We start from the raw sequence: 26,742 nt of genomic DNA, 5'->3' as shown, positions 1-26,742 counted from the left end.
ATGGCTGTAATATGAAGATGGATTTTTTAAATTTTATTATAGAAGTGTGCACACTGGTGTGTGTTTCCCTATACAAACTTACAAATAACTGATAAATCACTCAAAGTTTTTTTTCTGTATCTTGTACAACTGATACCATGCACAATGGCATGAAGTTAGAATTCTTTAAAAAGTTGAAAAGTACAGTAAAAATATGAACTCTGAAAACGTTTAACATTTTTTATGGTTTGAGTTGTCTCTGCAAGTTCATCATGTGGAATATCTACTTTTATATCAGTGCTTTTGTTTCTCAAATGCTCCGTTAAATCCCAGATCTTCTTTGAAACAAGAAGAAGAAAAGAGGCTCAGAGTAGAAGTGCTGTGTGAGAAAAGGAGAGAAGACCTCCGAAGGAAAGAAGATCAATGTTGTAAAGAGATGGAGGAGAAACAGAAACTTGAGTTACAGTCTAGGAATTTAGAAATGGAGTTAAGAGCACTGAGAAAGCTCTTGAAACAGGTCTATTAAATAATGAATTAAACTCTTTGTCTTATTTTCTGCTTCTTTTCAATTGTATTCCAGTATGCCTAGAGAAGGAGGCGCTTTGTTCACGGAAGAGGCGTTGGATAACAGTTGTCAAATTTTGAGAACAGTAGAGTACAGTTGGTTCACAATTGGGTGGTTGTTGTTTTTTTTTTTTGCTTTGCAGTTTATTATTCCCTTTTTCCTTTTTCAAAATTTAGGTTTCATTTGTATTTCAGGCAAAGCCTGACCTTTTTTTGAATTACTACAAAACATCCTGTATTTCGCCTTCTTAAATTTTCATAAGAAAATTTAAATTTATTTATTTATAGGTGGATTATCATAACGGTGGGGAATCAAAAATGTTTTCAAGTATGCAAGGGAGAATGGGAAGATGTATTGCTAGCTCTGTTTTTTCTTAAGATGCAAGCAGTTTTATTGTATTACTGCAGGTTGAAGAGGAACGTGATGAAACACAGAGACAGCACTCTCAGGAAAAGAGGGCCAGAGCCCTTCAAGAAGGAATTTTGAACAACCACCTTGGGAGACAAAAGGAACTAGAAGAAGAGACAAGAAGATCTATAGGAAAAAATTCAGAGGTAAGCAGATTTTTTTTCTAATAAATTACATTTCACCATGTTTGTTTTAAAGTCATAATAAATCTTACATAACTTTTTCTGTTTCTTGATGTTTATTTACTGTTTACCAGTGTAACTTATCTGGGTAAATACCTTTCTTGTTTTCTCTTATGTCTAAAAGTTCTGGAAAGCAGCATCACTCCTGTATGTACCTGAATTACTTGTGCAAGTCGGAAGCTAATAGAAGACACTATTTACCCCATTTCTTAACCTATCTGTTATTTTCCATTTCATAGACATTTTGTCATCGCTTTTTAGGCTTTCTAGCAGTGAAACACCTAGCTACCTATGGCAAGGTTGACCAGGAAGAAAGTTGTTTGACAGTGTTTGTGTTTCCATTGCTTTTATTTTTTAATTAGTTATTCCCTTATTGAACTTACTTCAAGTATGCCTTTCTTTGCCACCTCCACATAACTAAAATTTTATGATCGACTCTCAGCAATGAATTCAACTCTCTGTAAGAGTTAGAGTAACTGGAGGAGAAAAAGCAATCATAAACACTGTATTAAAAAAGATCTTGAAAAGAGTTTACTGAATTTCCTAAAGAATGTGCAGTGCCTTGAAGCCTTTTTGTTCTTGGCTGTGCTGCCCAATAAATGTAGGGTGAATGTGTTTAAGTGGGAAAAAGTTATACATACAATAAAGAGGAAATATACAGGACTATTGCATTCCGGGGGTGATTGAGTCTTATAGCTAACTTTCAGTAATACAAAAGGATAAGTGTTCAGAAGACATTTGAGAAGGAAAATACCCTTTCTGGCCTTGTTTTTACCAGATCTGTAGCACAACTAATTCAACCTTAAAGGCAGTATTATAAAGGCATGCACATACAAGAAAGCGCTGTCATTTTAAAAGCTTTGGTTGCTGGTTTAAGGGGGGAAAAAACCGTAACTGTATATTTGGGATGTTCATTTAGGTTTTAAGGCTATGTTGCACTTCCGTTGGGTACGTACGTTGTACATGTGCATGGGTTCACAGAGTAGCTTATTGCCTGAAACTTCATCTTTGAAGTCATGCTTCGGTACTAGAAATGTTAAAATGCAGTTTATTGCTGCAGGTTTTTTGTAGATTCATTTCCCAATTGGCTCTTTATTCATTTTCCCTGTCATTCAGGAATCCAGCACTGATAGAGAACAGGATCTGTTGTACAAGAATCAGTTACTACAAGATGAGATTGCTATGCTAAGGCTAGAACTCACTCAAGTAAGACTTAGGCACCAGGAGGAACAAGGAAAATATTTCAAGGAAAATGAGACCTTGAAAGAAAAAAATGAAGCTCTCAAAAAGGAACTTAAACTGCACAAGGAAGCATTAAGACAAATGTTTTTTCAGTTCAACGCGGAGCTGGACTTAGTAAAGAGAGAATCTGCAGTGCTGACTTCCAAACTTGAGCAGACAAACAAAAGCAAAGACAGACTAGAGACAGAAATTGAATCATTGCGTTCCTCCCTGAACGCTGCAGTTCAAGAACTTGAACTTCATTTGTCATCAGAAAGCAATGCTGAACGAAGATTTCCCAGAGAACGTGATGAATGCCTTTGCTTGCAAGTCGAGCTCCATCGTGACCTCTCTGACGTGCAAGAAACCAACAAGAGCTTGTCTCTGCAGCTGTGTAAAGCTAAAAGCAAAGCTAATAGGCTAGAAAATGAGCTTCACCAGTTGAAGCAAATGCTCGGAGAAAAAGCTTTGCTTTTAGAAATGACAAAAAAGAATTAAGTCAAGGCCAGTGTCGGGCAAAGGAATGCGATCATGCTCGACAACTTGAGAAAGATCCAGTAAGCAAACTTGTAATAAAACAGGAGTCCCTGCAGGAGCGATTGGCCCAGCTCCAGAGTGAAAACCTTCTTACTCCATCAGCAATGGGAAGAGATGCAGAACAAGAGGATCATGAAAGAAAAAATAGCGGATTATGGGCAGGAGCGTTTTAATGACATTTTCAACAAACTTAGAGCTGATACAGAAAAGCAAGTTTATCTAATAGAAGAGCGAAACAAGGATTTAAATGCCAAGCGTACTGATTTAAGGGAACAAGTCTTTAAATACGAGACTGACGTAGTAGAAAGACAGGTAAAGTATATGCGTAGAAAGAACAATTTAAAGTTTGTCCGTTCTTGAAATTAGTTTGTTCCTCCAATGTATCCGGTGTAAGTTACATGCATGGGACCAAAGAATACTCATTTGTCCTGGTTTGTTATGTTTCCCTCGGAATTGCGGAAAGTTTTGGCAACGGGGATATTAGTCCTCAGATCTAAGCAGAGAACAGAAAAAAGGTATCCAAGTCTAAGCTTTGATCAAGAAAGGTGATTCTTCTCTAGAACTTTTTTCCATCTATTTTCCTTAGTCCATGTTATGCCCTATAGAATAGTCTAAAGTATTTGATGGTTTTGATGTAAGTATTGCACAGATGACCTGAATGAGAGTGGTATAAAAGGAGGAACCATCCAATACACGAGGGCTGAGAAATGAAGATACAGAGAAGTGAAGTGGTTGGGGATAGATTTATATGAAGCTTCTACAGAGGGGAAAAAAGAGGTTCTCTGTAAGCTGCTATCAAGATTGAAGAGTATTAGTAATGTCCAGCTGTTGATTTCTGTATGTGTTTTGAGGGTTCTGAGGGGCCTGCCTGTTCCTCAAAGTTCATGTCAGACGGTGACCTTAAGCTTTCTCTTTTATGATGTGTAGCCACACTCCAGCAGTACTGTCAATCATTGTAAACTGTGACTTGCTTTGTATTCTTACTACCAAAATAATGGGTTCCTTTTGAAGATCATGTGAGAGAGTGTGTGTGTGTTATATGTATATAGCTATATATATATAATGAGCTATCCAGATTTTTGTAAACCTAATCTATCAGTATTTCTAAAACGAGCTGAGTAAGAAGACTACAAGAGGATGTGATTCAACATACCCTTAAAGTGTATCTCAAAGGAGCTTTCAGATATTTGTATTCATTTAATTGTATTTGTATAGTGAAGAAACAGAAGAAAGAACAATCTAACACAAAGTCCTGCCTTCAGTCACCGGAGTAATATTTGCAGTCAAACTGCGGCTCTTAGATCACAACAGATTTCTTTGGGTTTTGTTAGGCAAAAAATACCCGATTGCAGTGTGTTCCTGTGTATTGTTCAAGGAAGAACAATACCTGAGCCTTTTTTATGTGTTAGGAAACAGGAATCCTCATGAACAGCTGCTGATAGTCAAAGGTGCTCAGCTGAGAAAGATGACGAGAGGTCATCATCTGTGCAGATGCCTGCTGGTGGCAGGCAAAATTTCATACTTTTGGGTTCAATCTAGACAGGTCTAACCGTATAACAAAATAAGTTAAAGGCGTACTTCATGTTCTTAGAACTTTCTTCATGCTAATTTAACTGTTTCGTTAGGGCATGTTTGGACAACTGCAGCAGGAGCTTGCTGCTGCACTTAAAAAGCAATCTATGCCAGAAGCTTCACTTGAAGTTACTACACGCTACCACAGTGACCTGGAGAGAGACAAGCTGCGCTTGCAAAAGGAGTTGGAAAAAAAGGTGAAAACTAAGGTAGTTAATGTCTGTAACTATATGAATAAATCTGAGCGTAGCTGTTGAAAGCAGGAGCGAATGTTGTCCTTTTGCAGCACCTTTTGCAGTGTTCTTACGAAAACTGAAGTATAGAGGGAACCAGAGGAGCTTTGCAGGAAAGCTGTAGGGTGATTCTGTGTGTGTGTGCATGTCATCTTATCCCCCAAAGTTGTAACCTCATCCTGTCGCTTCTAGAGTATTCCTTCTTCCCACCAGCTCCAGCTGCTGTTCTTGGTTATGGTTCCTAAGGTGTGTTTTACACTCCACACCAACCTTGGCCATAGGTCTTGGATGGGTGGAGGAGAGCTTAGGCCTGTTTCTGTGTAAGTTACTGCATTCTCCTGCGCTCTTGTCTTTTCCGGCCACCTTACTTTTTCTTCTGCCACTGTTGCTTTCACAGACGCAGAAGCAGAACATGCTGGCTCTGACATCCAAGGACTTGCACAGCACGTGGGAGGAGCACTTGAAGTCAAGATCCCACCTTGAAGAGCGCGTTGCTCAGCTGGACGAGGAGAAGGCTGAACTGTTGCAACAGGTGAGCCCAGAAAATTCTCCAGGCACCGAGCCAATACCCAGGAGAACCACATGCACCTTCTGGTCAGGTTCTTACAAATCATTGTTTTCTGTTATCCCTGCCATTCAGGCTGCGAGTACCTTATCGTTTGGGGGTCATGGAGGAAGCAAATAAAAGCTAGATGGGTATCCTTGTGTAAGTTCTGGAGTGGCTCTGTTGGGAAGAGTTCCCAGTGTGGTTTGCTATCAGTTGAGCACATCGAGCAAGGCCACAGTTCCCAGTTCTTCCTTGGATTTTGTGTGGTCATCTTCTGACCCCTTGGTTTCTGGGCAGGTTTAAAATGCTTGATGTTTCCAGTGCGTGTGTGGAGGAGCTGCTGTATGTTTTCAGCGTAGCGGGAGCTTAAAAGCCTTGCCGAAAAACATACTGAAGGAATGCTGGGTAAATGAACGAGTGCTTGGGAAACAAGCAGCGCCTGCCAGTTGCCAAGGGACAGCCTTCCCCTTTTCTCCTTTTCTGTAGAGGGAAAATGGAAGTACAAAGTCAAAACAGCTGCCAGCTCTCCTCTGGTGTGGCTGAGAAAACACCAAGAGGAGGAAAACCAGCATGTGGCTAAGTAAATGGCCACACAGAAGAGGTGGAGGTAATGGCCGAGGGGAATAAAATGTTGAAGAACTCCAAAAGATCAGATTCCTCCACAAGCCCCTGCCTGCTGGTTGCTGGAAGATCCCATGAAAGCTTTGGATGGATCCATGTTCTCCCATGAAGTGCATACCTACGTAATCCCTACTATGAGCAGAGGCACTGCCAAAAGTGTTCTCCAGCATCTTTTCCACCTGTTATGTCTAGAAGAGGATGGCCTTTGCTTCAGCGAGGGCATCTGTTTCTGTAGTTACGTATTGGTCTGTTTGATGTGAAACCTGAAGGGATGGAATATCCTCAGGAATTCCGTCCCGTGGCATTCTGTGGAACGTGGCTAACGGATAGAGACGTCCGGCAGCTTCTCTGTGGAGAGCGCTAGATGCACAGACTGTACGTAGGTATTTTTCCTGTGCTCTGTTTGTGTGATACACTTTCAAAAGAGAAAAGAAAGATGTGAGAGTGAAAGAAAGGAAGTGAAGAAGCTGGTAGAGTTGAAACGCCCAGCTGAACTACGTCTGGCCCAAGAAATGAAAAGAAACCTCGATCTGCAGAAAGACTGTAAGAGGGACGGCTTTTTAGCATGGTGAAGAGGTATCCCTGCGTAGAAGTCATGTTTTATTAAACTTTAGTGTAAAAATAGGTGTACCTAACTGTGAGCAGATGCCGGCCTCGTGTTAGTTCTCAAGGTACTTCTGTACACCAGCCCCTAGTTTTCACTAGCTGCCAAAACAACTGCAGGTGCAGGTAGCCCTGCAGTTCTCCTGGGAAAAAGGGAGTCTTTCATTCCTCTTTTCAGGTGAAATCTGGACTCTCCAAGTGTATGTGGCACAGGAATACTGGTTTTTCCTGGTAATTCCTGGTGTGTCAAGCACGTTAAAGATGAAGCAAGCTGTGTCTGTGCTGTTTACATGAGAGTATGTGAAAAAGTCCAGTTTTGTTCCTTTGCTTCATTGTTTTCATGACTAGTTTGCTGTGCAGGTTGAAGAGGCTGCTGAGCAGAGCTACGAAGGAACTAAGGGTGTATGAGGAGAGAGGGGGACTGTCCCAGCTTAATTTGCAGGGAGAAGTGAAGAACAGGTATTCTGAAGTGGTCAATGAAATTGGCAGATTAAGAACAAAGGTGAGCTTTGCTTTGTTTGGGTTATTGTGGTGTTTTTTCTTGTGAAACCTTTGTTCTTTCTTTATACTTCTTTTCATATTGTTGACTTTTTTTCTTGGCTGTATTTCTGAAATTATTTGGCTGTTTTTTGATGTTCCTTCTATGGTCACAGTAGTAGGCGACTGTAATACTGATGTAGCTCTTAGGGGTAAAGACGGAAGTGTTACGTACACAGCAGTATCTGCGAGGGCACATCAGGGGTAGGCTGTCCTGCAGAGGAAGGGCAAAGCAAGAGCCACAGCAAGGCTGGCAGGGTCTGTGACCACACAGGCCAGGGATCAGCCCCACAGGCCCTCACCAAGAAGAGCAGAAGAGTTCTGGGGACAGTAAGCAGAGTGCGCCAAGAGTGCAGATCACCAGGCCGGTCCATAGGGATGGGCAGGTCTGCAGTCCTACTGGGCCGTCACGTCCATGGGTGAGGGTCAGGGCTGAGAGCAGTGAAGGCCCAGCACAGGCCTGGCTGCAGCTTGAGGCCGTGGCAGCATCGTCGGGCTCCGACGGATGCATTCCCTCTCGGAAGAGAGGGGAGTAACGCCACCATCACTCGGAACAGCTCTGTGCAGTTGGCCTTGCCCAAGGTCACCCCCTGAAGCCTGTCTCGGGCACGAGTTGAGCAGGAGGCAGGTGGGGGTTTGCTTTTCGGAATGGTGTCTTTGCTTCCCAGGGCACAATGCAGTGTGAGGTGGTGCGGAAGAAACCCTGTAACTTGTTGCTTACTAGTAGCTGACTCAGTCCGTCTTTCCTGGTCTTAGAGACCCACAAATGGTTTTGAGGTTGCTCTGCGGCGAATGAAGAGACGGGACGCAGCTTGATGCAAGCAAATGTCAATTTATTGTACAGAAGCACACGTTTTTATACACTTTCAGAAGCTGCGCGTTTCAAACTAATTGGTTCTTGAAGCTAAGCCTTGCATACTAGGCAATCCCTGATTGGTGGTTAACTACCAGCAATTAACAGCAAGGTGTTACCTTTCCTTGGCGCCATCCGTCTCCCACTCCCCTGTGCTCTGCAAACATGCCTCATCATGTTAATTGTTGTCTAGACAAGCTCGAGCACATTCCCCTCAGCTAACCGATTGCCGCGCATGGTCCTAGTTTCCAGCCCGCTCCTGCATTGCTCTGGCCGTTCGGTAGCATGTGACCTTTTAGCTGCTTCTCCGCTCATTACTGAGATAGCTGTGTTTCAAAGTTATGCTCCTTTTTAGAAGATATTATTGTAGAACGAGTCAACTGCCTTGACAGTGGCTCATTTTTAGTTCACAGGTTAGCAGCATATTTGTGTTCCTGTTGGAAGAGTTATTTTGAATGACAGGGAATGGAATTACGTTTGGGCAATTTTAAATAAGTGTAAAGTTTCTACGTATTTTAGAGACTTTCAAGTGTTGACTCTGCTGGTTTCCCCCACTTTTTTAAAAATAAAAGATGATGGGATATCATGTTTTATGGTTAATAGGTATAGACGATGGATGCTTCTGGAGGGGGAAAGAAGGGGATAGAGCTGTAGTTGACCATTGGGACCTATGGGAAGTCTGATATTTCCTGGAAATCTTTTGAAAACAAACTGCAGCTTTGACCTAAAGAGACTGTCTTCTGCCACCACTGCTGCAAAAGCGGTGTTCTGAACTGCTACTTCCAGATCTTTTAGCGTAATGGAAGAGAAGGGTACCCGTTTCTTGCCTTGTCAGTTCTGTGACAAAGCTTTGACCGTGTGACAGCATGTGACAGTTCCTCTGAAGCGTGACACATGGTTCTTTTTCTGATGAAACCAGAATGTGGCTGTGATGTAACTGGGTATGGGTGTGTTTGATTTCCTATGATCGTATGAACATCTCGCAGAAGAATAGCCCTAGTGCTTTTCAGCCTAGCCCTGCGGGTGTCATGCCGCTGGTTTGGTACCTCTCGGTCCGTGACCCACTGCAGAACTGAGGAAGGATGGGAACCTGAGGAATGCTGTCAGAAATTATGTGAAAGCTGTTCTTGTTTTAAAAGAAGAGCCTGGTTTCACTTTTGTGATAAATAGTCTTGATGGCCAACTCCTTTACCAATTTTCACAGATTTGACTAATTTTAGATCCCTCTGAGTTCCCTGTTTTTTTCCCCTTTCCTGTCTACAGGTTGATGAACTTTCCCAGCAGCTGGAGATAGAGCCTAAAAAAGGCATGCAGCTAGAAGCACAAAATCATGATTTGCGAGAGGAGTTGTCCACCATGCGTGGGAACCATGAAAAACTGGAGAAGAGCAAAAGCCAGCTGAAAGAAGAGGTGGCTAATCTCAAACACCATATGGAGACTAACATGGTGGATCGCAGCCAAATAGAACAATCCAAAAGAGAGGTGGAAGAGTGAGCTGAACAAGAAATAAGACAAAAACGGCAAGAAGTCAATCTGATTTTGCAGGTAAGTTCATTTCTTATGTGTGTCTGTTATAGACTTCTGTTTTGGTTGTCATTTATAGGGGCGGGGGGTGGTGCCTGATTCCATGTGTTACGCTGTACTTCTGTTTTTCCTGAAGGGCAGTGGGAGAAGGGAATATGGTTGGGCAAGACGCTTTCATGTGCGTGCAGTGTGCCTGCAGGCCCTGAATCAAAAACTTGCCAAGGTAGAATTTCATTTTGCAGTTCTTGGAGGGGTGTCACTGTCCACTGGTCTTGTTCTCATTGTTTATCCTTGAATGGGTATTGCAACTTAGAGTTGTCACAGCCAGGCATACACATCTTCCTTAGTCATTGCACAAGGGGCAACGCTCAGAAAAGAAGTCACCAAAGCTGCAGGGTGGGGGCTGGGGGTGCGGCATCTCCATAATTTCTTTGAGGAATGCTATGCCCTGTCCTACAGAGGTTGTGTTCTTCCATCAGTAGCTTTGATGAAGAATAGTGCTAAGATGGGGGTTCTTTCTGAATGAAAAGAATCATTTAGTGTGGTAGTTCCAGGGTTCTGCCCTGGTCGCTGATGGCAGTGAGGAGGCACAGTTGCCTCGCTGAATAGAGCTGGGCCCTTGAAATTGGGTACGTGCAATTGACTGGCGAGGGGAGTTCTCTTTTTCTTTGCGGTGGTTGAAAGTGTGTATCTACTTCAGATGCAGGCAGCCTCCCAGGACAGATTAGAACAAATCAGGGCCAGTCGTCATGCTTTGCTGACAAGCCAGCTAGAACACAGAATTGGAGACCTCGAACGTGAATTGGACAGGATAAAAAATACCCAACGAGACAGTATTTTTCAAAAAGAATCTGTACAGGCAGAAGCGGAAAAGTACAAAGACCTGTATCTGGAGGAAGTTAAAAATGGAAGGTGCCTAGGAAATAAACTGGAAGGGTAAGTCCATGCATTTTTGGCGTGATAATAAGATACTACTTTTTCCTCAAGCAGTTTTCTTCGTTAAATACCTTTTCTACATCTGGTCAGCATTATGCATAAGAGAGCATATTTGTGATGAAAGTACCTTAAGGCTCCCCCCTGTTCATTGGCACTATCTTCGTTTCTCTTCAGTGTTCCAGCAGTAACACCACCGATCATGGGCATTAATAGGATATTTTTGAAGTTGAGTTTGTTTTAACAGGCAGCCTTTTTGCCAGTCTCTAATCTCCTCTTCTTATTCTAAGTACGGCAGAAAAGAGAATGTCATGTCCTTTACTGCTTGAATAAGGATAGGCCCTTCAGAGAACGGCATTTGGTGCTATGAAGAAGAACAACAAAAATCTTTTGGCTTCCATTTTAGCCGCATGTCATAGGTTTCAGCTTGCTTTGGGAAAGGAAGGGAAGCCCAGAGTTCTTACGCCGGTGATGTACCTTTCAGGAAGAGCTATGTAAACACACGGTGTGCACAGACTGCTTTGAGGCCTTAATGCTGAGAAGTCCAAAGAATTGGTTAACTCTTGCTGCTTCCTGCAGGTAGTGTGGCTACCTAGAAATAGGCTCTTCAAAAAACCTCAGATCAAATTATGGACATTTTTTTTGAACTCTCTTAATCCCTTCCACTTTCAGAAGTCAGATAATAGTCAAAGACCTGGAGGGTAACTTTGCGGAAGTGTTATTACCAAAGATAATTCTTTGTATGCTTCTGAATGTTTCAGAGCTAATGAGAGATGAGCAGAAGCCAACGCTAAGCTCCTTCAGGAGTGCCATGGAAGCAAACCTTTAATTGCAAGCAGCGCTGTCAGTGGTCCAGTTCTGTATTCAACTGAACTGGGACATATTAGCAACAATCCGGCACTGAATAGAAGTCTAAATCTAGGAGGAAGCTTCCTAACCCCGACCGTGAATACGTTACCATCAAGAAACAGAGTTGAAGCCTATGTGGCTAAGGTAAGCGTTTTTAAATACTGTTCTCAACTAGTGTTGAAGAGTATCTGTAAGCAAGGTTGTGCTTTTCAGTCTAAAGTTAGAATCCATTTCTAGTTCCAAACCATATGCTCTAATATGCTAAACCAAATTGCTCATCAAACCAGTATACAACTAGGTGGTAGAAATGAAGACTTCTGGTCATTAGGGTTATAAAATTTCCAGAAGCGCTCAAAGACCAAAAAATACTGAGTTCTAAATGATGAACTGCGTAACAGGTTTTGTTTGCAAGTTCTCTTTTGCAAGAGAAACTGTGATGAAGAATACTGTGGCATAGGAAGCTCCCAAATAAGCTCTTCAGTAAAATTTAATGCGGATGCCCCATCCCTGGCAGTGCTCAAGGCCAGGCTGGGTGGGGCTTGGAGCAACCCGGTCTAGTGGAAGGTGTCCCTGCCCATGGCAGGGGGGCTGGAACTGGATGATCTTTAAGGTCCCTTCCAACCCAAGCCATTCTGTGGATGACCTTTTTTAAAACAGCTATCTTTATGATGAGTGCAAAATCCCATCAGACTTCTTTGTTTGAGACACCTTTTCCTCCTTCACTGATGTTCATGCTAGCAGTTTCTTCACCGGAACTGGTTTTAGTACAATACCAACAAAGGGATGCTTCAAAACTAGGATGGTATGAACAGGGCACGTTACTTCTCACTTGAGTGCGGGACGAATGCTGTGCCTCGGAGGCATTTGATTTTGTGGGTCCTGCTATGTGGTGTTATATGTAACTGCTCCTCAGGAAGTCTACAGAGCTTTCTAATTTGGTAAAAAGCTGCAACCTCTGCAATACCTCTGGTCAAAATATGCCCTGTAATTAGCAGTCAGCATGATAGCACATCCCTCACAGAATGGTAAACGTGATATCATGAGACTTGGAAACAGATGTCAGTAGTTGTAATCGGTTTCCCACCTAGCATAGGACTGAGGCATGGGCAAGCTTGCCTGTTCAGTCAGTGTCTGTCCCTCGCACATTCTGTTGTTGAATGGATGTGAGAAGCATTTGGTCACCTTTAAGCCTTACCCTGGTTCAGTGGTCCCACCTACATTGGAAAGAATCCATTTAAAATAACGTGTCTACATACTGCACCTGGTTTAAGAAAAAGAAAAAACCAAACCAAACAACAAAACAAAAATAGACAAAGCAGTGTGTAGGTAGTGCGTAGCAGCGGCAGTTAAGAGATGAACTTTTCTGTATCGTTGTGAATGTGGTTTTTGTGTCAGAGGGGTGGACATAACACTACCTAAAGAACGTGGGAGGCAATTAGTACTGTACCACCTGCAGGGATTATTCTGCACGCAAGCAGCAGAAAGGAGGCGAAATTCAGGGATCCACTGCAAAACTGAAGTAAGAAGAAAGCCAGGACAAGGGAACAAGAGGGACAGGGAGCAAGTGAGGGCAGGGAAAAAAGAGAGAGAGATGGGAGCGAGATGTTACAAGAAGAAAAAGGCAAAGGAGGAAACCATCCCACTTCTAGGAAAAAAGCTGTCCTAGTTTAAAAGAAAAGGGTTTAACAGTTGTGGATTCTTTTTTTGAAGAAGAAACAGGAAAAAAAAAATAACCTCCCTGTTACTAAATCCAGCTGCACATCTTTTTATGGTATTTCTTCCTGTAATCACCAGTTAGGGAACGACTGAGACTAATTGTAGTGTCACTGCTTGTAGCCTCGAGTCACCTGACGTTCAGTGTATTCAGGGAAGTCTTAAAACCTGATCTTCTCTGGAGTCCTTCAGAAGAAAGGAACTGAGTTCTCAGAGGTGCAGTAGTTGCTAGAGGACTAGGCGAGTATTTCGCTTAGAACTGCGGGCTTAATTGTTCTCAGTCGGGTGCAGTATGTCATGTGCATAACATGCATCTGAGAAAAGAGGATTGAATTGCAACATAAGACTTTGAAGTCAGGAAGTAACAAAAGGGAAAAACTGCATGTATTCCTCTGCATACAATAATGGGTGGCAAATCTCAATCAGTTTCCAAATGCAAAATCACCAGATGCACAGTCTGTGCTGTCATTTCCGCAGGAGTCCCGTGCCATTCAGGAGGCAAGTTGGAGCATGAGGGAAGAAATCAGAGATTATAGTGTTAGTCTACTTTGAAATGCTTTGCTGGTTGTGCTGCCTGGTATTCTGTCTGTTCACCAGACTGTTTCAAAGCAGAAGAATTTCTCTGACTCTAAGCCTTTTCTTCACTTCACTGTTTACTTCAGTTATGCCTCAGCTTTGTTTTCCCACTAACCTGGTTCCCTTCTACAGAATTTGCCTTGCCTTTAAATTCAGGATGCGCAGTGCTGCCTTGGCTGGAGATGACAAATGTTTCTGCCACTGAAGCTCTAAATGACAGGGAGTTAAGAAGCTGAAATTGCAGTGTGCCTCAGGCAGTCCTTTTGCACTACTTTTTTTAGTCAAAGCTCTCTGCAGATTTGGTGTTCCTTGTAGTAGCTTCCTCAAGGTGAGAAAGGCTATTGGAAGTAGGGAACATGCCAGCCATTCTGAAGAGGAAGATGTTTGTGTAAATTTCGTTTGTGCACAAGCTTTGAAATAGCTTCAGGGGCAAAGAGGTGAAAATAGTTCACACTGCTCTTATTCAAAATGATGGTGATCATTGGTCCTGCAGCTGTTGGAAAAAACACTGGTAAATGATGCTGACAAGAGGAAGGAGTGCTCCACTAGCAAGTGGACACAGTTTCTTCTTTAGACTTAACTAAGGAATTTGGTGTTTAAAGGCTTGAAAGATTGCACCGTTTTCCTAAACATGAGGCATGACTATCAGTGATTACACATAGAGCCGTACATGTTGAAGATGGTAATATCACAAGTTCAGCAAAAAATGAGCGTGTTATTCTTAAAAGAGCATAAAGAAATGTGTTCCATTCCAGTATAGCCCCTTCCCCTTTATCAAATATATACGCTACAGAAATGAATAACCTTGAAGTGCAAAAGGATCTTTAAAAATAGAAAAAAGTTCATATTGGCACAAGCTTATTAACCAGTAGAATCCCAATCCCATGCAAATGTCTTCGGGTTTTTTTGGTGTTTTTTATTTGTATTAGAGCTTCAGTAATGTGGAATAAATTACAAGTACTTGACAAATTCTGTGCATGTCATTAGACAGTGACTGTAGCAACTAGCAATTCAGCATTTCAGACCTGCTCCCTTAGTCCATAGACTAAGGCAAGGAATGTCTCCTGCAAGTGCTGCAAGGAGGTTTTGGGACTGGAGTCCTGCTGTTAGGTTTAACAAATGTCAAGCTTAAATCCTAACAGCTGTGCCAAAGGCAGGTGAAAATGAACGTGCGTGTCTTGACAGACAAGAACAGTGAACTCTGCAACCAGGGTGAATCAGTGGGTAAATGAAACCAGTTTAATGTGGGAAGGGAAATGTCTGCTTCCTCTTCATCTTTCAATTTCTGTTCCATTTCTGATTTGGCTTTCTGCACTCTTGTAGCAGTCTTTGTTGTTAGCTTTTTTACTTGCTTCATTTACATGTAGGCCACGTTCTTGTTTCTCACTGAAGACCTGTGAACATAAGGCCATTTTTCTTTCTTCTTCAGCTCCTTCATCAAAAATCTGTCCCTCTCTCTTCTCTGCAGCCAGATACATGGCAAGGTTTGCAGCCAGCATTGTTTAATGTTGGGATGGTATTTTATACTGGAAATGTTGTCTGTTTATGCTGTTAGGTTTTGATTAAAACTTACTGATGTATTCACATTTTCCTAACACTGCGCATATTTTGAACTTTAGTTTGTCCAAGTGAAAGAATGACTGCTGCAGGGGACTTCTCTGCTTTATGTATTTGTAGTGCAAGGGCTTCGGTGGTAGTTAACCGTCTGTGAGGTGTAGCGCAAGGGCTTCGGTGGTAGTTAACCGTCTGTGAGGTGTAGCGCAAGGGCTTCGGTGGTAGTTAACGGTCTGTGAGGTGTAGCGCAAGGGCTTCGGTGGTAGTTAACCGTCTGTGAGGTGGTAGCGCAAGGGCTTCGGTGGTAGTTAACCGTCTGTGAGGTGGTAGCGCAAGGGCTTCGGTGGTAGTTAACCGTCTGTGAGGTGTAGCGCAAGGGCTTCGGTGGTAGTTAACCGTCTGTGAGGTGGTAGCGCAAGGGCTTCGGTGGTAGTTAACCGTCTGTGAGGTGGTAGCGCAAGGGCTTCGGTGGTAGTTAACCGTCTGTGAGGTGGTAGCGCAAGGGCTTCGGTGGTAGTTAACCGTCTGTGAGGTGGTAGCGCAAGGGCTTCGGTGGTAGTTAACCGTCTGTGAGGTGGTAGCGCAAGGGCTTCGGTGGTAGTTAACCGTCTGTGAGGTGGTAGCGCAAGGGCTTCGGTGGTAGTTAACCGTCTGTGAGGTGGTAGTCTATGGATTTAATCTGTTATAATGGAACTTTGAGCTCTAGGAGTAGGCTGGTTTACCCTCCTTGCCACTTCTGATATACAAAAAGTTCTTGGTGGTCGCAGCAGTTGTGTCTAGGAACTCAACTTCAGAACAGTACTGGTACTCCAGACTCGGAGCATCATTTCACGGAGTCTTACAGGATCCAGCTTACTCTGTGCTAAAGCAGCCTGTGTGGATAAGTAGTAAGTCAACACCACTTTCTGAAAAAGAACTGTTGAGAAGGTGCCTGCTGCAAATGAACACCTGGTGTGTTACCGCCTGAAGAGATGTGCAGTGAGGTGAGAAGTACCTGCTCAGGAGGTTTGGGACACTCAGCTGTGATGCCTTTCCCAGGGGTTTGGGGGGAAGGAGAAAAGTGGAGGCAAGTTAAGGTCCTCGGAGGTGTATTTTGCCTGGCTCTTCATTCATCCCCTTTTCAGAAATCAGTGTGTTGGCTTTATTTCCACCTATTTCTCTTCCCTCAGACATGGATGAGAATCACAAAGACGTTGATGGAATGAGTAAGAGGAAAACAAGACCTTTTTCTTCTCTTGATTGATTTGTACATGTTGCGGAGGGTCCTGTGGACCTTCTAGTCATTGTGAAGACTCAGGAAACCAGGGAAAGTGGTTTCTTCTAACACCACTAAGTACTACGACTTTGCTTGGGCTTGGTCCTGGGTTTGGGCCGTATTTTGGTCTAGGCATTAGTTTTCCTGCTTTTCTCTGTTACCTGTGTCTCGTCTCAGGAGTTAGGGGGTCCTTTCTCCCCGGAATTTTGCTTCTGCTCGTACCTGCTTGAAAACAATTAGAGATTTGGGGGGTCCTTTTCCATTGTTCATGCAGCTCTGTTGGCACAGAGTATTTCAATGAAGTATCACAGAGTGGTGCTTCTCCTGCAGGATCCGGTGAATTTGGTCCCAGCTTTCCCTGTGTTCCTGGAGAGAGAGCCCTTCCCTCCGCTTCGCTGGTTTACAGCCCCGCTCCTCTGACCCTTGCAGTTACTGCCTGTTACTGCTGCTCTTGTGAGGGTAAGCAGAGTGGTTTCCTTCCTGAGGCTCTTGCTCTCTCTGTCCTGTTGAGTACCCTGTGCAGTGTTTCCGTTCTTGTTGTTGTTGTTATGCTGCTAGGTGGGTCTGCTCATTTCATGAAATAAATGCTCCTTCCCCCAGGAATTCAGTACTAAAATCAAGAGAGTCACAGAAGGAGTGAGGGTGGAAAGGGGCCTCTAGAGATGATCTAGTCCGACCTCACCCCTGCTCAAAGCAGGGTCAGCCGTAGCAGGTTTCTCACTGTTCTGTCCAGCCAGGTGTTGTACATCTCCAAGGATGGACCCTCCACAACCTTTTCTGAGCAACTTGTTCCAGTGGCTGTCCATGCTTACAATTTTTTTAAAAATAATAATTATAAAAATCCTTGTGTTAAAATTTCCTCTATCTGGATTTGTGCCTATTCCTCTTGTTCTTTTGCTTGGCACCGCTGAGAAGAGTCTGGCTCCATCTTCTGTACTCCCCCCACCAGGTACTTATACACATAGATAAGGTCCCCCTGAGCTTTCCTGTTCTCCAGCAAAGAAACAGTTGCAGCTCTCAGCCTCTGCATATAGCTCACAAGGTCCAAGCTCTGCAGCATCTTCATGGCCGTCGTAGCCCTGGAAGCTGTATGATACGTGTTTGGAAATTCACTTCTGTGTGTCACAAATTTGATGGAAAAAATGTAGGAGTAGCAAGTACCATCAAACGTAAACAACAGCGTATAGCGCTTGGACTGTGACTCTTAAATTAGGAGATGTGATTCCTTCTTGTGAAGGCTTCTGAAGGCAGAATCATAAGTGAGAATAACTTAATTGGTAACAATACCCACTTTCTAGGGGAGAAGAGGCGTAAGTGCTCCTTTGCAGTGATCCAGGCTGATTCCAGCTACATAATAAACCCCACAGCACTCGCTGCGTAGAAGCTGTAGCTGCGGTTGTTTTTCTTAGTACACAGTTTGCAAGAAAAAATTGTGTGTGCTTTTATATTTTTATAAATGTGTGTCGTGGTATTTGCAATAACAATAAAGAAGTTTTGGCGTCATCTGTAGGAGCTCTTTCAATTTCCCATCTTAAGGTGGAGAAAAGAAGAATATTGGCACACGCTTTTTTCTATACAAATGGTGTATGTCAATCCTGCAGCAGCTGCTGGTGCAGCTCTTCTCTCTGTGAAGTTGCAGAAGCCAGCCTCAACTGGCTGATTTGTCCCTGTGGGTGGCATTTGTACATATCTCGGCATGTAGCTGACATCCTGTTTGTGTGTTTGATGATAAACTTCAGCCGTACCTTCACTGCTATAACTGCGCTAGGCTTTCTTGCTTTCTTCCTGTGTATTTTGTTAAATGCCCAGTAATAATCCAGCTGGCGAGTTACAAATTGTTTTGTTAACGTTGCTGAGCAATGAGGCAGCTGCAGCCCGACTGACCAAAAGTTTCTCTTCAAGAAAAATCAAACCCCAAACCAAGGTGTGTCTACTTGGAATTATATTTTTAGGTTTTCTCTCATTATGTGTGGATTTTAAGAATGTTTTAGAAGTTTAATATTAGAAAAATGTCACTGTTAAAATATTAACTATATTTTCTGTATAATTCTAGGTACGGCAGGAACTAGATGAAAGAATCGCTAAAGAACTTAAACAAGGTAATGTGTCACTGTTAGGGGCATTTTTAAGGAAAAAGAGGAGTGTTCCTAACTCCTGAATGTAATGGCTTGAAAGCTGTCAAGTTCCTGTGCTAAGCACAGGGAGGTTTTTCTGCTAGCTTTCCAGTTTAGACTTGAATGTGAAAATTTCCTGCTTACCAAAAGATTGTGTAGAATGTTATGCAGTTGCCTGAAAAAGACAAGTGCAGAGAAAACTAACCCGCTTCCTCTACACGGGTGCACTTGGCTTAAGCTGAAGTCACGTTTTTCTAGAGTGAATCCTTGAGCACAAACATCAAACGTAAAAGAAGCCCTGAGAGAAGACATTTATAGACTTCAGCCATCGCTGCTTCTTCCATGTGCGTCGGTTGCATTCCGCACTACATCATACCGCGCCCATTCTCTGCTGTTGGGTCTGGATTTTTGCTGTTTCTTGTCCATTGCTTGTATTTGTAGCTTATATGTTGCAGTCTTTTTTGAATAAGCAAGAAAAATATAATCAGTGATGAAAGATACCCTTTCTTTGGGAAAAGATCATTTAGTAGCACTTAGGCAAACATCAGATGAGTTGAATGCTTTTAACACATAGCATGAAACATGCTCTATAATTTGAGGCCAGGTGTCGAAAGAGGAATTCCACCTGTTTCAGGGTAGTCGTTCCTCCAGAGTCACTGCTTTGCTTTGCAGTGACTGGTGCTATTTCAAAGCAGGTAGCCCCTGCGAGAATTTCCTTCTGTTCCTGCATGCTTTTGGTAATACAGAGAGTGTTCAGCTGTAGCTTCACAGCTCGTTCCGTGTGTCCGAATGGACACAAAGCCGTTGCATTTCATCCGTGTGCATTTTGAACCTGACTGTGCATCTGCTAGGTGTCATAGAGTGCGTTTGGTTTCAGGACCTTGTCGGAAAAATGTGGCTGGAGAAGAACAGGAAAGGTGGGCTTGCTTTCGTTGAGTATGTGTTTTTGTGGAGGAAAGAGGGTTTTGCCAGGGTGAGTTACAAAGACGCCCCTCAAAGAAAGTGCCAGGCTAGGAGACTTGTCCTGGCCTGACTGCATTGCAAAGGTGTTTGCGTTTTCACCGGCGGATTCTTTTTAAGTTTGTCACAGAGAAGGCAGAAGCTGGTTTTTAGGAGCAGAGTTCCAATAAATCACTGCTTTGAACATTCAAGGAAAACAGATACTGGAGGTTCGTGAGGTCTGCAGGGGGGCTCAGTTTAGCACTGGTGCAAGCAGGAGTCATTTGTGGATTCCCTGAAGATGTTCAATGTGTAGCCTATAGAATTTCTGTCACTGGCTTTAGAAATACTGTTGGCTGGTAGGCAAATGTGGAAAAAGATTGTTTCTTCCTTTGTGCCTAGCCCTTTGATTGTTATGTCCCCTTGGAAGTTTTTAAATCTCTTTCTGGACTGTAGTCTCTCCAGTTATCCATGATGTTTTCATAGTGACTGATTTGGCCCTGTCTAGTGTAAAAGCAACACCGGAATGTTGTTTCTCTTCTCCCTAGCCACTGCTGAACTTGAAGCTGGATCTGCTGCAGCTTCTCCCATGGTATCTTCTGACGGATCTTCAAAAAGTATCCACGTTGACAGGATCCCCTTTGCAGGGCAGTACAGGAGCACCGCAATGTTTTAACCAAAAATTACCTGATTTGAACAAAATGCTGGGAAAAAAGCTCTGGAAATCATTTTGTTTACATAGTGCGTCTATAGTTTCTCATCCCACAGTTCAGATGGGAAAATGTGTTTATTGCAGTCCGAATGTGAATTCTAAGTCTATTAAATGGATGTCAAGCACATTGCACTTGCCTGTTGGTTTATTGATGCGTAGGTGTTTTATTTTGCACTCGCCATGAGAAGCACACCTATTTTTGTCGGACTAGCAGAATGACTCACCTTGATTCTTGAGCGTGACAGAATTGTCAAAATGTTTCTTGTTAACGTAGAAGCATTATTTTTTCTCCACTGATGTTCTGTGTTTTAACAAAAGCATTCCCTTTGTTCTGCTTAATCCTTTCACCCTATGTGTTTTTAATGTTTCCAGTGTTACTTTAATGCTTAGGACATCATTTGATGTGATTTGAGCCTGCTGCTTCAGTCCAGATGCCGTGACTGCTTCTGCCGATAAAGTGAAATCTTTACCAGTGGTCATGCTGGAGGACGGGGCACTTTACGTTGCTGTCACCTTATGCGCCTTAGGTTTAACATTACTGTGAGTGTGTAGCAGTGCAGAGAGAGCTATGTGGTGGGTTTGGTATGTTTGTTTTGGATCACAGGACCACGGAACGGCTGAGGTTGGAAGGGACCTCTGGAGGTCATCCGTTCTAGCTCCCCTGCTCAGGGAAGGCCGCCCAGAGCTGGTTGCCCAGGACCATGCTGGCTTTTGAGTATCTCCCAGGATGGAGCCTCCATGGGCAGCCTGTGCCAGTGCCCAGTCACCCTGATCGGAAAGAGGCATTTCCTGACGTTCAGCCCCAGCCCTCCGTGTTTCCGTTTGTGCCCGTGGCCCCTCACGGTATTCATCTTGGGGTTTGTGTTAAAGGCCGCTGCAGCTGTAGACGTTCCCAGTTACTACATCGGCAGCTGCGCTGTACCTGAAACACTTCATGTGCGGGAAAAATGAATGTTAAAATATTAACTTCCAGTCTCCTCAGTACTTTCCAAACCTTGTATGATAGGGCAGCCAATCTTTTTGTTGCTGCTAGCAGCTGACGATACGGTGGCGGTAGCCCAGATGGTAGCCAGTGTTCTGGGACATTTGTGTCAATAAAAGAAGCAGGTTTACTTATTTCAGGGAGTTACCTGTTACTGAAGATCTGCGTTGTCATTTCCTGTGCACAGAAGTCAGCAGTGATCAGAAGATGACAGAACAAAGTCCCAGTTCTGGGAAAGGAAGAATGGTTGTCCCGAGATCAATTAAGACTGGAAAAATCTGGGGGTTTTACCCACTAATTCAAGGACCTGAGTTAACAGGCAGTGAGGAAAGCAATGAATGTTGCTGTGACGCTGTTCCTCTTTATATGAATACATATTTGTGAAGTTAATATACTGTATTTAATTCCAGGTATTCTGTTTCAGCTTGAAATTTAATAAACTTTGTCATCTAATATATGTCTTTGTTTTATCGTTCCCCTTCTTGACATCGCTTTCTACCCCTTTCCCTAACCGTACAGCTCTCCAGAGCGCTCTGCTCCTTTCAGCTCTGTTCGCCGCTGCACCTTCAGCCTGTCCTGGAGGCCAGGCAAAAGGCCAGCATGTGTGTATGTCCTTTTCCACAACTGTGTTAAGACCCCAGGCTGGTGTTGGGGTACTCGTGATCAGTTCCCAGACTTTCCCTGTATTTTAGAGCAGTCCTCCTTGTGGTTTGGGCAGAAGGTAGCAGGTGAGCTTCTGGTGGCCGTGGAACGCTGGGAAATCGCACAGGTTTTGATCCCCTGCAAAGGAAAAAGGTGTAAAGAAACTTCTCCAGCCTGCACCAGAGTGGTCAAAGAGAAGTTCAGCTTTTGCTGCTTTCTAGTGTCTCTCCACAGAGGAAGCAGGGACAGAACATGTTGACGTTCACGTTGTGTTGTCAGTCACTGTGATAAACTCAGACGTGGCCTGTGCTCAAGTTTCTTCACCGCTCTCTGCTGCCAGCTCTTAGTGAGAGGGGAGAGCTCTTGGCTGGTGGAGCAGCAGAGCAGAAATTCGGTGTTGGCATCTGCCAGAACCGGCATTGATGGCAGTTATGATGAGGCGTGAGGGGGGTACAGAGAAGGCCAGGCAATTCCTGCGCTCGAAAGTCCATCCCCAGTGTCACTGTGGGGACACTCCTGATGAAGCAGGAGAGGGCATGGCACTTAGGGGAGGCTCTGAGGCCTGGAAGACAGGGAATGTCTGTCCCATCTTCAAGAAGGGCAAGCCCGAGGAGCTGGGAACTGCAGCCTCACCGTGCTGCCTGGGAAGGTGGCGGAGCACGTACTCTGGAAGCCGTTTCCAAAGATTGGGGACAAGAAGTTGGTAGGGAGGAGCCAGCATGGGTTTGCACAGGGTGAAATCATGCCGCACTAACCTGGTACCTTTCTAGCGATGTGTGAGTAACTGAGTGGACAGAGGAAGAGCAGTGCGTGCTGCTTACCTTGGCTTTAGCAAGGCTTTCTCTGGCTTGTGCCCCAACAGTCAAGTTCAGGTTCAGGAACTTCCTGATCTCTTTCCAAAGGAGAAAGCAAGCGTGTTTCTTGATTTCTTTGCTCAGGTACATTAGAAACCCTTTGGGGTCAGTAGCTGCAAGCAGGTTGCAGATCTTTGCAGTCAGTTGTATGGAATAAACAACTCTGTTTCAGAAAACCTTATTATGCCAGTTGCTTTTTCCTCATGAGCAAATGTGTCAGGAGTTTCCCAGGTTTTGCTGTCTTCAAAATACCACGTTGAATTGTGGCTACAAAACATTAGTTTTTCAGTTTCTCATTGGCAGAGCAGTGGTTGAGTAGTGCTGCTGCAGCACTAGTATGTCTACCCAGCAAGGCCTGACTCCTGAAACATCCAGGCATTTGCTTATGATTCATTGCTGATCGCTGCCACTCCGTTCCACTGATGCTCTGCAGAGGGAACAGTTTAGAAAAGCCTTGAAAACAATTCATTAATGCAATAAACATAAAGGACAAATCGGAGACAGGGCAGCTGTCTTCTCCTTTTTGATGTTCCAGCACAGGCACTAGAAATGGCTAAGCCCTTGCTGAATGAGGGATGGGTGAGCTGCAGCTGCTTGTATTGTCTGTGACAGCCATGAAACACTACATTCTTGAAATACAAACGTGAAAATCTGGTAACTCATTTCTTTTTTTCTCTATAAACCGACACCTTCCTGCTGAAGTTCATCATTTTCATATTGACCATCTTTGTGATAATAGAACCATGAACTTGACCTGTCTTTGCCGTGTCTGATCACACAGTCTTATGATTGGATGCGAAGAAAAATCACGGTTACCTCAGTCATAACCAGTGGGGATTAATGAAAGGGGAAAAGATCAGGTTATTGTATTTTCTTGAAGAGAAACCTTGGGTCGTTCTCTGCTTTCTGTTGCAATACAAAGATTCCACGAAAAAAAAAATCTCGGGAGGGGTGGAGAGAGGAAAACTTTGAGCTCATGCAGTTGGTAGGACAGCTTGAGCTACATACCACTGAATACTCCATTGGAAAACTCAGGAGAACCGTCTATTGCTAGAATTCTCAGTTATAGTAGCTGAAATACTTCTGTGACTCTGAAAATGATAAAATAATTCTTGAACATAAACCAGATTTTAGCTGAGAGAAGGAAAGATTTACACAGTTAATTTACTACTCCCGTTTATGATACCTGCTTGTGTATCTTTTAGCTACGTAAGGGTACCAGAATGGGTTTGACTTTTACATAGCAGCCGGGGGGGAGGCAGCGGTGTGTTTTGCCAGAACATATTTTTCATTGGTAAAGCTGCTCTGCTCAATGAGAGACTATCACCAGAGCTGTCCGTTGTGTTGGGTTTTTTAAAGTGATTTATTAATCAAAGATGTATTGTCTGGCAATTTTTTATAGTTATGTGTTGGCTGCAGCAAGTGCTTTTGGACAAAAAAGGAACAAGAATATTTTTTCATTCTCCATTTTATTTTCAAGACTAGAATTCTTCAAAGCTAATTTTGGTATTTTTAGTTTCAAATCAACATTTTCAGAGCAAATTAAGTTGTGTAAAATTAAGCAAACGGGAAAGCAAAACTGTTTGCAGTAGTTTGCTGCTTTTCTTGGTGTGGTTTTGGCTTTGGGCAGCCTCAAAACTGTTTGGGTTTGCTTTGTATTGTTCTCTACCTCTTACTTTCCCCCAGACATACTCATTGAGCTTGAACAATCCGTGACTCCTACTGCTCAAAGGCTGTTGTCTTACGCAAGCAGCTTCTTTCTTACAGACTTCCATGAAACTCAATTTTATCTTTTTTTCTTTGTTAGTAATCCAGATTAAAAGGTTAACAGGAACTGTAGAGTTACATATAGCTTTACAAGCAAGAACTTAAATAGTTAGGCATACTGACTGCAAGGGGGAAGTCAGGATAAAAAAAAATGTAAACCAAATAATACTGTGGCTAAGAGATGAAAAACATATTACTGTTACTGCATTTGCGAAAATGGTAGCAATTTTTATGGTAAGTAATATTTTTTTCTCAAAGTGACTACAGTTGAATGTGATTTACAGAAATGAGCTGTGGTGTTTTGTTGGTTTTTTTCCCCTTTTCCCTGTTAGTGGGCAGGAAAGAATCAAAGTGCAGGGAGTTTTTTATTGCTGCACTTGAGTATGGTCTTTTTGAACAACCTGCCTGCCAAGTTTGTTAGGAATCTTACTTAGATGGCACTGTTTGTTACACTTGTTAGAATATTGCCAAATAGTAGCTTGAAATGTGTAGGTGAAGTTGCACTGATAGCTGAGCTGATTTAACAGCTCAACAGTGCCAAACAAAACTCTTCCTCTTTTCTGCCGGTGTGCCTTCCACCTCCCCTTGTATAAGCTTCGTTCAGAATGCTCTAAGACGCTGCAGCTCACTCAACTATTAGACAAAAGAAAAGTTCTTTGCCAGATTGTAGAGCTGGATCAGCTTAGCACAAGGGCTAAAGAGCACCAAAAATGGCTTAATGCGGAACTAAAAGTTGGTGCATGGGGACGAAGGAGGAGTTTAGGTTTTGAAGAGGATCTGATTCTTCATCCTTTAGTGGACCTGAGCTATTAAGTTGGCTCCAAGGTATGTAATGCTACCGTTTGAGAAGCTGAATTGTACAACATGTTTTTCAGGAAAAAATGTTGTGCCCAGAAGTTGTGGTAAATTCTTCTGAGTCCCTGTCATGCGTCCGCCTGCCCCCCCGTCAAAACTAAATGCATGATCTGAGTCGATCTGTCCTCTTTAAGACTATACGTATTTTCTTCTGATCTGTTTCTGTTATTTTTTAGAAAGTCTTGTCTTTTTTTGTTGTTGTTGTTTGAATTGCTGATGCAGTAGCTACCAGAAGGTGGAAGATGACCTCACCAAAAGCCAAGAAAGGCACAGCATCCAGAAGGGGAGTCCAGAAGTAAATTATAGATGGAACAACAAATTAAGTTGCTCTTTGCCTTACCTCTGGGTTGTCTTTTTTTTTCAGTTACTGTAGCACTGGAATCTATTTCTTTCCTTTTAAAGTGATGAATCCTGAAATGTTGTTTGTACCTGTTTTGAAGAATACATGTTTTATTAAAATAGATGTTTATTAAATAGCTGTTTTATTAAAATATTTGCATGATTTATGAATACTTCAATACGAATGCAAAGTTTTGCCAACTTTGAAGTGAGGATGTGTTTTCTTTATATACACAAATTCATGTCTTAAAGGCAAACTAAAGTGCTTTTTTCTGCTTTATAATGTAGAAATAAAGCTTTATTTACTTTTGTTGTGGGTACTTTATAAAGAACAGTGGTGTTGCATCTGATTTCTTCTAATTTTGAGTGAGTCCTATTGAGGGCCACTTAGATGTACACCAAGAGGAAGTCTGAAATGGTAGAGACACCTTTCAAATATTTTTCAAGCGTTTGAATTAAAAAAAGAGAATGTAAGACAAAAGTCACGTCCTTGCATTCCAGTTTGTTACAAAATATGTGTAAACAATTATTTGGAGAACAGGTAGTGAATGTTAGTTATTTTTTTCATAGTATTTGTGTTTGTGTCACTTTTCTAATTACTCAGATTTTCTCTGGAAAGGAGGAGACCAGCATTTCAGACATAGGGCCCAGGGAAAAGAGAAGAACAAACCAAAACCCAAGGTCCATTCTCAACTGCCCCCTCAGGTTTTCTTTTTATGTTAGTGAAAAGCTGTAATTATTAATAATTTTGTAAAGTGTCTAGTTCCAGTGGAAGCTTGACTCACATGTGCTTCTCATAACAAAATTATGGTTTACCTTTTTTTCATAGTTGAGAAGCATGTAACCTTCCAAAAACTTTCTTAAAAGTACTTCCTTGCCTGGCTTTGAGTCGTTTTCAGAGTTGGAAGTAAAAAAATGCAGTGTTTAATTTTGGTGTGAAATACCACTACTTTACATTTAGATACTGCAAAAAAAAAAAAAAAAAAAAAAAAGTTAGGGCATGAACATTATTCTTATGAGGGAGAGTGCTTTATGAAGTTCGGCAAACCAAAATGAATGCGTGTGAGCCAGTGGGTGGTGTATTTGTGTGGATGTCCAGTGCTCTGCTAGCTTGATTTTATGTCTGAATCGTTACTGAAATAAATACGTTGTAGCATAAAATGTTGAATGAATGCTGAGGTTATGTTTTGAAAACAAGGGAATCCATTTTTTCTAAATAAAACTGGAATAACATATTTAAAAGTTCGTTTCTACTCTGACTGCTATACAGACTCAA

General features: G+C 42.7%; 1 protein-coding gene across 1 annotated transcript; it reads left to right on the top strand.

The window, feature by feature from the left end:
* On the top strand, positions 1-21,462 carry LOC130143464 (ankyrin repeat domain-containing protein 26-like). The gene is given in 14 exon segments (XM_056326149.1): positions 1-6; positions 952-1,098; positions 2,251-2,839; positions 2,842-2,981; positions 2,983-3,204; positions 4,518-4,673; positions 5,095-5,229; positions 6,821-6,970; positions 9,122-9,403; positions 10,083-10,318; positions 11,077-11,308; positions 18,316-18,361; positions 19,864-19,944; positions 19,947-21,462. Coding segments are annotated over 14 exon segments (2,487 nt in total). The 3' UTR covers positions 20,012-21,462.
* The last annotated feature ends 5,280 nt before the right edge of the window (positions 21,463-26,742 follow it).

Source organism: Falco biarmicus, unplaced genomic scaffold (genome assembly GCF_023638135.1).
Source record: "Falco biarmicus isolate bFalBia1 unplaced genomic scaffold, bFalBia1.pri scaffold_30, whole genome shotgun sequence".
NCBI lineage: Eukaryota > Metazoa > Chordata > Aves > Falconiformes > Falconidae > Falco > Falco biarmicus.
The sequence above is the reverse complement of the archived record's forward strand: the minus strand, read 5'-3'. Positions and strand labels throughout refer to the sequence as shown.